Source organism: Elaeis guineensis, chromosome 13 (assembly GCF_000442705.2).
Source record: "Elaeis guineensis isolate ETL-2024a chromosome 13, EG11, whole genome shotgun sequence".
NCBI classification, from domain to species: domain Eukaryota; kingdom Viridiplantae; phylum Streptophyta; class Magnoliopsida; order Arecales; family Arecaceae; genus Elaeis; species Elaeis guineensis.
Window position 1 is genome coordinate 55,993,622 of NC_026005.2, and position 12,017 is coordinate 56,005,638.

At 35.0% G+C, this 12,017-nt stretch overlaps 1 protein-coding gene across 1 annotated transcript in view; it reads left to right on the forward strand.

Annotated features, from left to right (window-relative positions):
* Positions 1-9,571, forward strand: part of LOC105032799 (plant-specific TFIIB-related protein 1) — a 31,133-nt gene extending 21,562 nt beyond the window's left edge. Inside the window, exons 2-3 of the mRNA XM_010907366.3 lie at positions 8,011-8,169; positions 8,262-9,571. Of these exons, the coding sequence (XP_010905668.1) occupies positions 8,011-8,169; positions 8,262-9,122 (1,020 nt within the window). The 3' untranslated portion in view covers positions 9,123-9,571. The remainder of the gene's footprint in view (positions 1-8,010; positions 8,170-8,261) is intronic.
* Positions 9,572-12,017: the final 2,446 nt, after the last annotated feature.

Genomic DNA, 12,017 nt, shown 5'->3' on the forward strand with positions numbered 1-12,017 from the left:
CATCATAGTAGAATTAATAAATCACATCCAAAATTTAACTTATCAAAATCAACTTTAATCTCACCAAATTACAACGATACTCAAAGGATCTAACATTAATTAAACTTCAAATAATAATCTTATAAAATATAATAATAAATCAATATATCTCGCCTCTAAACTCACTCCCAAAGCACTACCCATATCTGCAATTAAGAATCTGAATCTAAACAGCAAAGAGAGGTAATGAGCTCGATAGTTCAGTAAGTAATGAATATTTCAATTAGACATTTTAGATATTATTATAAGATATGATGTTCAAAAATAAATGTCGTGAATAATATAAGAACATATTTAATGCTAATTAATGCAAATCAAATCTTTTAAATATCCATATACATACATAATCATAAATCTGATTTTAAATAAATCACATATAACTCAACAGTTTTTGACTATGCCCCACTAATACCCTGTGGCAGGGCCAGAGCTCAATAATAATCAGAGTGCCAATGCAAAATCTCCATTGCCAGGGTCCATTGAATTCCAATGCACAAATCCTATTACTAAAGTCCACTGATACCAATGCACAACCTCCATTAGCAGCATCTACTGAATATCAATGCATAATTCCCATTAGCAGGATCTATTTAACATAGTTAGGCTGAAAGTTCAAGTCGAATGCATAAATGAAATTACCTCTGCAAGGTAACATGTGTCATAATTCTAGTCAATATATGCATATTCCATAATAAATCAATAAATCATAATTTTTCAAAAATCTTAAATTTATAAATTACTCTCCATTCAAATAGAGTTTCATAAATCATGCATAATTCAAAGATTAATTATTTACTTTCAAAATAAATTATGAAATATTTTGAAAAGATGGTTTATTACTTATCTCTGCAGAACATTTAATGGATAGATTCAATTAATCCTGAGAGGATCCTTTAGAACCTATTATTCAAAATATATTTTAATCAAAATTTAACCATCAATATTTAAGAATAAAAATCCTATGTTCCAATGCTCTTATAAGGTTTGCAAAGCGGTAGCATCCAACAACTCGATTGATCCAATCAAGATAATTTTATCTAATCATGATTAGAATAGAAAGTTGATGGTTCAACAGAGATCAATGGTGATCAAATTTATTAATACCCACAAAAGTCAAAGTGGAGAGTAGTATGCCATCCAACGGTCAGGATCAATTTGATCAAGTAGCTTCATCTAATCAAAATCACTTAAAATATAATGATTTAATAGAAATCAACAAGCATCGGATCTTGCGATGCTCGACAAAAGCTTGAATGGTATGGGTATGTTGTTTGACTATTAGAGCGATTCAAAATTTCCTATTGGAATCAATTTGGATTCAAAACAACAGGGCTTAGGATCCTTCATTGGGTTCATAGATCAAGTAGTGAGAGAATGTCAAAGGAGCGAAAAATTAAGAGGATGAAACAAAATTGATCAGGCGATACTATCCGGCATCTCAATCAATCCGATCAAGGTGATTTAATCAAATCATGATAAAATTAGTGTATATGTGGTCCATGAAAATCATGGATAATCGAATCTAGAATAATCAAGTTTGACCAAGGTCGGTGTTGCCACACTATCCGACGGCCACGGGTGAGCATCCTTTTCACTAGGATCGGATCAAAATCATTGAAAGAAAGTCCTTCGCTAGACTAATCCTAGAGAGATAAATTTCATATAGAAAGAATAAATTCTAGAGAGAGAAAATTGTAGAGAAAGAAACTAGAGAGAGGAAGTTTCTAGAGAGAAAGCAGTGGAAAGAGAAAGTAGGGGGAAGCAAGAGAGAATCTCTCTCCCTTTTTTCTTTTTTCTTTTTTTTCTTCTTTTTTTCTCTTTTTCTTCTTTTCTTTCTTTTTTTTCTCTTCTTCCTTCTCTAGTTAACAAAATAGGGGATCTTTTCCCCCTTATTTTTCTCGGAACGCATGACCTCCCGCTGGTCGAGACTATGGCTAGGGGTGGCTGGGCCCATGGCGAGCCAACAGGTGGTACCAGCGATCGACAGCGATAAATGATATTGGACAAGGAAGAAAAATCATGAAAAATAAATAGAGGAATAGAGTGCTTCCTTGATTTAATTCAGCAAATTGTCAATCGGAATCCATAGTTAAAGTTTGAAGATTAAAGATTTTTTTTATCTTGATTTCGATGATGTTCAGGCCGTCGTGGTGGTGGACTTCCTCAATGAAGGAACTTGCGCAAACACCAGCAAAGTTCGCAAACTCCAAATCTTTCCGATGTGGAATTGAAGAGGAGATGGAAATGCTTAAATAGAACATAATTAAGGAGTCCTTGGGCACCTGAAATTTGTTGGCGGTTGGACTCATGTTGACTAGTGGAAGAAGATGATTCCCATTGGGAGTTTGTCTCTTCCCTAGCACGTGCTCTGCATGTGCATAGTTTTTTTCCCTCCAATGATTTAAAATTCATGCTAAATCTTTTGGGCTTTCTGGTGACTGGGTCTGAATTGGGACTGGGGTATCACATTCTCCCCCCCCAAAAAGAAATTTTATTCTCGAAATTTTTCTTGCTCAAGTTCTAAAAAACTTAGGATTACTTTTACCTCAAGTTATAGTCATCTTCTTATTTCATGATGAAGTTTTTCGTTATAATGCCCTTCAAATCAAATTAATATTATGATCAGCTTGAAAATAAGTTAGATCACTATGCTTTCATTGCACACTCTTATTTAAACCATCAAAATTTCTTAGATTCACCAAATAATTTCGACCAAAACATTACTCTATACTATAGATGGAAAAGATCTAAGATTTCAAATTCCATTTGAAGCCAAAGCTGAACTTTTAATTCTTATCCCTAATTTTTCCCTGGAGCACAACAATCTTGATTAACCTTTGGTTCCATTAGCACATTCAAAACCATCATATAGGTTTACTATATTGCAATATGAATTAAACTTTTATTCTCTTGTCCATTCATTTAAATAATTTCAAATCAAAATCCTGTAAGTAAAATCAATAAGAAAAATCTTTTGATGCTCAGCCAAGTTAGGACTTAAGTAAAATTGATTCAATTATCTCTTCTAAAATTTTTCTATTGAAATCTTTGATATCTATCAAAATCGTTCCATAACAATCATACAAGTCTCTTAAAATCAAATCTCAATGCAATACCAGATTGTATCAAAGATCTCAATAACAAGGGCAAAAGAACTCCAGATCGGTTCACAAACCAAGAATTACAGTTTCACATGTCTCATAATCCTCGAATAGATATAAATAGTTTTTCTTATCTTGATCCAAATGTGTCAGTCATATATTTTACCATTAACCTCAATAACAATATCTAGAGATCCCTAGATTAACCTAGAAACCTAAACTTTGAATTGAAGCATCATGCACACCATATGATCTCTAATAGATATAAATAAGATCTATTACTTGGATCCAAAGATGGCAACCAATGATTCCATCCAATGAATATTCTACAGAAATAAACTTGCAATATCTCCAATTAATTTTTTTTTCTCCCTCATTCATGTCAGTTTTATACATGATCCACGTATTTGATTCAATTTTGAAAAATATTCGAATTAGATATCATATAAGATCTTTCTTTTCTTGGTCTGCACCATAAACAATTTTTAAAGAATGAACATTTACAATTTTTATTTTTGACTCGTCAATGAATCCACTGCCATCGCATAGTAATTTTGCTTCATGTAATGAATTAATTGGTCTTTTTTTTTATGTGAATCAAATTTAATACAGAATGGTTTGTGGATTCCGAACAGCTATGATGACTGAACTTAATAAGATAGCAATTACGACCCCAGAAGTGATAAGTACTTGGGCATGGATTTGTAGACCTCCTATTTGCCAATAGAAATGTTGGCCTACTTCTACACTCGATATATCGACCAACATTATCCACTTGTTCGACTATTGCTAAGCAGTTTTTGGATATCAAATGGACCTTTCCAGATGGTAATCTTAATGTGGTTGATTTAGCCTCTTTTGCAATCAGTTTTGCTACAACACCTACTGCTCTAGCTACTTGTGAAACGTTCAATTATTGGAATGTATCAACAGAATTATTTGATTTATTCGATTAGTGATTCTAACCAAAATCGATTCGTTGGGTACAACCTGTATTTTACATATCCATATGATAGAGTCTTTAGGTTTTCAAAATAGTGTAATATAAAAAGTACTTCGAATCATTGCTATTTGACTCGGATCTGTTCTGAAAGTCTCGAGGTATTTTGAATTGCCCCAAATAGGATTTAAACCTACGATCAGTTAGTTAACAGCCAATCGCTCTACCACCGAGCTACTGAAGAACAATGGGAGATTCGACCTCATAGAGTTCAACTCCCATTCTCAACCCATGAACAATCCACGGTTGACAAATAGAGGAGTTTAGGCCGTAAAAAGGCACCGGCCCCATTGGGATTTTGCTTTCCTTATCTACGCATGCACTGGTCAGCACAGACGGAAAAGAGGTCGGCTTTACAGAATAAGAAGGGGCGGGCCGGGTGCTTGTGGGCCCCCCTCTGCTGCAAGTGCTTGTTGGACCCCCACACCCATTTCCTGAGGGGGGTCGGGCTGTGTTTCCCCAACAGCCACCCAGTGGTGGTAGAAAACGTATCTTGTCACTAAATAATTAACTTCAAAGCTAGGAGTAATATCATAGTATTACTTCCATATCACATTTGAGCTTGTAATTCATTTAAACAATTAATGATCAAACTAATAATCACTATAAATTTTCATGAGCAGTCCTCCTGCCATTATTTTAGATCAAAATCCAACTAATCATATCATGATCTATAGATTACTGCATCATATATCAAACTCTGTGAATCATTATTCTTAAGCGATATTCTCATTCATAATTACAAGGTTTAGTCAAAAATTATGAAGACAACTTATACTGCAATCATTATAGATCTATATCTCGATGTCCCTAGTGTCTATCCATTTACGCTCATTCTATGTCTGATTCTGCGTGTCATAATTTATTCACTTATGCTTTGATACCATATTAATTGCCTTGCCCTTTATCTGAGATTGTGAGCTAGAGATGGTGGCAACTGTCGCATACTTATGAAGAACTCTTTCTACAAGCATATTAGGCATTCCAAATACAATATCAATGTTTCACAGCAGAATTAATAAATTATGTCCAAAATTTAACTAACCAAAATCAACTTTAATCTCTCACTAAATTTCAACGACATTTAAAGGATCTTATATCAATTAAATCTCAAATAATAATCTCATAAAATATAATAATAAATATATATCTAAACTCGATTGATATTGTCGACTCTTGTCTTTAAACTCACTTCCAATATAGTAACCACCTCCACAATTAATAATCTAAATATAAAAAGAAAGGAAAGGTAATGAGTTCGATAGTCCAGTAAGTAATAAGTATCTCAACTAGATATTTTAGATGTTATCATAAGATATGATATTCAAAAATAAATATCATGAATAAATGTAAGAACATATTCAATGCTAATTAATGTGAATCAAATCTTTTTAAATATTTATATACATACATAATCATAAATTCGATTCGAAACAAATCATATATAACTCAACAATCTTTGACTATGACCATACTTATATCCTATGATGGGGTCAGAGCTCAATAATAATCAATGTCAATGCATCATGCTTATTGGTCGGATCCATTTAGTACCAATATATAATCTCCATTGGCAAGGTCCATTGATATCAATGCATAACCTCCATTCTCAGGGTCCACCGAACACCAATGCATAACCCTCATTAGTAAGGTCCACTGAACATAGTTAGATTGAGAGTTCAAATCCGATGCATAAATGAAAATGTTTGCAAGATAACATATATGTCATAATTTCAGTCAATATATACATAGTCCATAATAAATCAATAAATCATAATATTTCAAAAATCTCAAATTTGCAAATCACTCTCTATTCAAATAGAGTTTCATAAATCATGCATAATTCAAAGACTAATTATTTGCTTTCAAATAAGTTATGAAATATTTAGAAAAGATGGTTCATTACTTATCTCTACAGAACATTTAACAGACAGATTTAATTAATTTTGAGAGGGTCCTTCAAAACTTATTATTCAAAAATATATTTTAATCAAAATTTGACCATCAATATTTTAAGAATAAAAATCTTATGTTCCAACCTCATAAGGTTTGCAAAGTGGTAGCGTCCAATAATTCGATTGGTCCAATTAGGATAATTTTATCTGATCATGATTAGAATAGGAAACAGATGGTTCAACAGAGATTGATGGTGATCAAATCTATTAATACCTAACAAAAGTCAAAGTGCAGAGTGGAGTGCCATCCAATGGTCAGGGTTAATTTGATCAAGTAGCTTCATCTAATTAGGATCACTTAAGATATAATGATTTAATAGAAATCAACAAAGACTAGATCTTGTGATGTTCGATAAAGGCTCGGATGTTATGGCAATATTTTTCGACTAACAGAGCGGTTCAAAATCTTCTATTGGAATCAACTTAAACTCAAAGCAATAGGATTTGGGATCTTTCATTAGATTCATAGATCAAGCAGAGATAGAATATTAGAGGAGAGAAATTAAGCGACTAAAACAATGCTGATCAGGCGACACTGTTCGGCATCGCAATCGGTCCGATTAAGATGATTTAATCAAATGATGATTATACTAGTATACATATGGTCCAATGGAAATCATGGATAATCAAATCTAGAATAATCTAGTCTAGCCAAGGTCGGTGTCGGCACGCTATTCGAGGATCACGGGTGAGGATACTTTTCACTAGGATTGGATCAAAATTATTGAAAGAAAACCCTTCACTGGACTAATCTTAGAGAGATAAATTTCATAGAGAGAAAAAATTTTAGAGAGAGAGTTGTTGAGAGAAACTAAGGAGAAAGTGGAACGTTTTAGAGAGAGAAAGTAGTGGAAAGAGAAAGTAGGGGAAGCAAGAGAGAGAATCTCTCACCTTTTTTTCTTTTCTTTTTCCTTTTTTTTCTCTTTTTCTTCTTTTCTTTCTTTTTCTTCTCTTCTTCCTTCTCTGGTTCTTAACAAAATAGGGGACCTTTTCCCCCTTGTTTTTCGCAGAACATACGACCTCCCATTGATGGTGGCTGTGGCCGTGGCCATGGCCGGTGGTGATAAATGATACCGGAGAAGGAAGAAAAACCACGAAAAATAAATAGGGGAACAGAGCACTTCTTTCTTGATTTAATCCAGCAAATTTCTAGTCGGAATCTATGGTTTAAGGACCAAGGAAGATAGGAAACAGCATAAGTTCGGATTAAAGATCTTTTACCTTGATTTCAATGGTGTTTGGGCTGTGGTGGTGGTGGGCTTCCTCAGTGAAGGAACTTGGGCAAACATCGGCAAAGTCCACGAACTCCAAATCTCTCCGATGTGGAATTGAAGAGGGAGATGGAAATGCTTAAATAGAACGGGATCAGGGAGTCCTTGAGCACCTGAAATTTGTTGGCAGTTGGATGCCATGCCAATTAGAGGAAGGTCTCTTCCCTAGCACGTGCATAGTTTTTTTTCCTTCCAGTGCTTTAAAATTCATGGTAAATCTTTTGGGCTTTCTGGTGACTGGGCCTGAATTGGGACTGGGATATCACAACCTTTCAAAAATTACTCTTTCAAGTCTTCATTCTTTGAATACGATGTTGTCAACTTCATTATTTAAATACAATACTGTTGGATGTTCTTCTCTGGTGGCCATGTTACGTTTCGGTTGCCATTAACAAAACCAGAGTTTGACATCATCTTTCCAATTTCAACATTTTATCAATTGACCTAACAGGTTATTGATTTCCTTTGACAGATAATAAGCTACCGTATGAAACTCATGATTAACTAGATGGAATTAAACTTTTAGCATCAAATAGATTTTCACTAACTTGTTTTGCCTTGATAAGGTATCTGTTTTAAATTAAGCATTACTGTAATAAACAACTGATGTCAACTTTTGAAATACTGTGTGTACTGGTTGCCAGGAAATCTCTACTGCAAGCAACCTTCCTCAGAAGGAGATTGGGAAGTACATCAAAATCCTTGGTGAAGCCCTGAAACTAAGCCAACCCATTAACAGCAATTCAATATCAGTTCACATGCCTAGGTTTTGCACACTACTCCAGCTTAATAAATCTGCTCAGGTATTCCTTATTCAAAGTGTCTTAACAAGTATGATAATAGATTCATTATATTTGTGATCATACTCTATTAATGTTTCATATAATCTTCCTAGGAACTCGCTGCTCATATCGGAGAAGTTGTCGTCAATAAATGTTTTTGTACGCGTCGGAACCCAATCAGCATCTCTGCTGCTGCTATCTACCTGGCATGTCAGCTAGAGGACAAACGTAAGACCCAGGCTGAGATCTGCAAGGTGACGGGGCTTACAGAGGTTACTCTTCGTAAAGTCTACAAAGAGTTATTGGAGAATTGGGATGATCTTCTTCCACCGAATTACATTCCAGCTGTGCCTCCAGAGAAGGCTTTTCCTATGACTGCCATCTCCTCAGGTCGTTCTTCAACTCCTAAAGTTGATGTGGTTGATTTGTTGCATTTGAATACATGTCAGGATAAAGATAAGCACCCAGAAGTCATCAAATCAAGTAAAGCTTCCGATGTTCTGGAGATTGATCCTCCAGTTATTGTTAAGGAGGAGGTGGAAAAGAAGAGTAATCTTCATGGCCGCTTGCTTACACCATTTGATGTCCAAGACCTAAATCAAGCAGCATTCTGGCAGCCACAGGCTCCATTTGGCATGCCTGTGTCAAAAGCAGATGAAGAAAAAGATCAGAAGGCTGATAAAGGCATGAATGTTGGTAACACCAGCTCCCTCCTATCTGACTGCGAGCCACAAGTCAATGGAGACTTGAAAATTGGTAATCCTGCTAGATGGATGGGTCAAACTCCAGCTATCTCATCTTCTAAGAATTACTTGAATCCATGGCAGTTTAATGCACCATCAGTAGTAGCAAGGTCTGCACATGCTCAGTTTGTGAAGGAACAGATGGGCCTTCATTTTCCATCTGGCCAAGGGACTGGAAACCAGAGTAGAGCTGATGTTGCCGATGCCTGTGATGATAAGGATGAGAAATAAAACCCCAAAGAAATTTTGCCAGCATATACTCAGATCAGATGTGCAAAACATCTGAGAATTTTAGCAATTTTGTCATGTGGTGATCATGTTAACATTTATACATGGGGCGGTAGGTGTATGTAGCTCAGGCTTACCCATAATCAAAAACAAATCTTTATCTCAAATTTAACTCAATCACTGTAGATTTAATTAGCTGTTGTTATTTTGGGTGACAATGTCTGGGTTCGTGGATGTCTGTCTTTTAGGAAAAAAAATGACAAAGTCTTGCACCTTGTTCATTCTCGTGTTCTGTATATATGCTACAACAATGAACTAGTACCATGCGCACGTAGGGCACATATGGCTGTGTACAATGGAATGCAAGCACCACCTTGTTATCCTTTTGTAAGAGAAATGCTGCATATCAGCACTCATAATTTCTACCATTTCTTTTCCCTTCTTTCATTTTCCTTCTATGAAGTATGCTGTTGAAAGTATGAGTTGATGCACGCCGAATGACTAATTGAAGTTATAGATGGATTGGGTTGCATACAAGTGTAAGGTGGCACCTAGGAACATTTAAGTGCAGAAAAGAAAACGTGTGTGGGATGATAGAGAGCAATTGATTGAAGAGATCAACATTTTATATGCGAATATGCATTAAGTGGCAGAATCTCTACTCTCCATTTGCTTTATACATGGTGAATTATACAAGGAATTGTTGGAAAAGGAAGCAATCAAAGTGGTATTTTTTTCAATTTGATCAATATTTGGTTAACATGAAGTTGAAATTGTAATTCCTTAAAGTGGATCATAACTGTTGTGAAACAATATTATCTTTGGAAGATCTTATATCTCTACTGTCTACCAGGTTGATTTTTTCTAACATAATATTGTATTAAGTTGAACTTTTCATGGTTAACGTGATAGAGGTGGCACATTCAAAAAAAAAATAAAACAAAAAACATAGTAGAGGTGGCTGAAGTGTGATGCTTATCATGTGAAATGCTAAGGGAACATGGTAAACTCCGAACAATCCCCTTACTGCACAAATATATGTTTTTGTGCTGGGCTCACAAGTCCATCTAGTTACACATGTAAGAAAATAGAGAAAATTGTTCTAACGATGGATCGTATGGAAGTACAGATTCTTGCTCAGTTCACTTCAACCACTAACATTTTGAATGTTCCATTTCCATGTTTTATTATTTGTTTGGAAGGTACAAATCTCTCTTCCCTCACAATAGACATGATAAATCTATTAGCTAAAATTCTGCAACCTGCCAAGGTGGTGAGAAGTTAAGTAACATTTCAGCAGTTCAAAGAACAACTCAGTACATCATCAAAGAGAGAACAGCACAATAAGGAACAAAATGTTTCAAGTGGAACAAGCCATCCTCTTTCAATGAGAGCTGTGTCTACTCAGCATCTCCATGTATGTAAGCTCAATTTTTACTGGAATGTAACGGGAAAAAGAATAGCGGAAACATCATTATTCATTTGAGCTTGTCTAGATGCGCTGCTGAACTGGTCTGATCAGGTGGAGCCTACAGACCTGTAACGTGGTAAATTTTCATCAATTTCCTCATGCTATGGTCAGACTAACGGTGAGTCTAATATAGCATTAAAAAGAAAGGTCAGGCATAATCTTGAGGCTTGTTTGCATATAAAAAGACAAAACAGCGAAAACAGGATTGAACATTCGTAGGACAATCTGACCAGAAGATTAGTGTTTACGTGGGAGTTCATGTTAATTGTTGCTCATTGATCAGGAGAATGTGCTCTATGCAAGTGCCAGTTATAGACTGCATGCAGTAGTTTTTTTTTTCCCCCATTTTCTTTAAGGTCATGAACGGCATTGATGATATTTCAAGGATTTTAGAAGCCAATATCTCAAGATAGCAAACAGAACCATCTAATTTCAGAATATACATAGTAAAAGTTGTATCATGCTGGTAAACCAGATAATGTCAGAAGAAACAAAAGCAAAATAAAATTCAACTAATACATTCTTGATGCCATCAGATTAGTCTGAGTTTAGGTAGCCTCCCTCCCTAATGGATGTAACCTTGCAACATTGCCTATGATCATGCAGCAAGTTTTAAAGTTTCATCCCCAGTTGAATCATTTCACGCAAGACCAATTCTAGATCTCATAAATTACCGATAGCTTCTGCAATTTCTCTTAGAAGTTACTCCTTACGGAAACTTCTTAAGAGAGTGCAACGTTCCTTCTAAAAGTTAATAAAGAGTAAAATGTTCCCTTTAAAAAGTTTTATTAAGAGAGTTCATAAAAGCATGTAATTGAATTAAGAATGACATTTTTTTTATTCTTTTGAAAGTCATATTGGAGAAATTTTAGAGGAGTACATATGGAATGACAACGTTATAATGAGTTTTGTAATGTACATTTAGTCTGTTACAAATATATTTCAACTAACTATCCGTAATTGAATTATTTTCATGTTTACGCCATGTATTGCTGCTTTCGTACTCATTTCGTTTCTAATGAAATGTGTGGTGGCTCGTTCCACCGTTTAACACAAAAAAAATACAAGGTATTGCTGCAGTTCCCTTATGTAGAGTGCATCATTGTTATCAGAAATCATCCACCAACACTAACACCAACTTTTACATGCACGCAAAATCAGATAACTAGTAGAAGAAATTACCATACAAAGTGACATCCTTGTGAGGACTTTGAGTGGGTAGTTTCAACGTATGGTATATTATCAAATTATTCAATGTCTAGTCGTGGATAATTGCCATGTAAGAATTGGTAATTTTGTACATCAGGAAAATAGACCATACAACTTGGGCAGGAGCTTACGTAATTACCCTAAAATGGAAATCTGTACATTGTCTTCCCGAAAGCATAGATTCCCCATCACAGGCATAGCGGTCAAACTTGATGGCC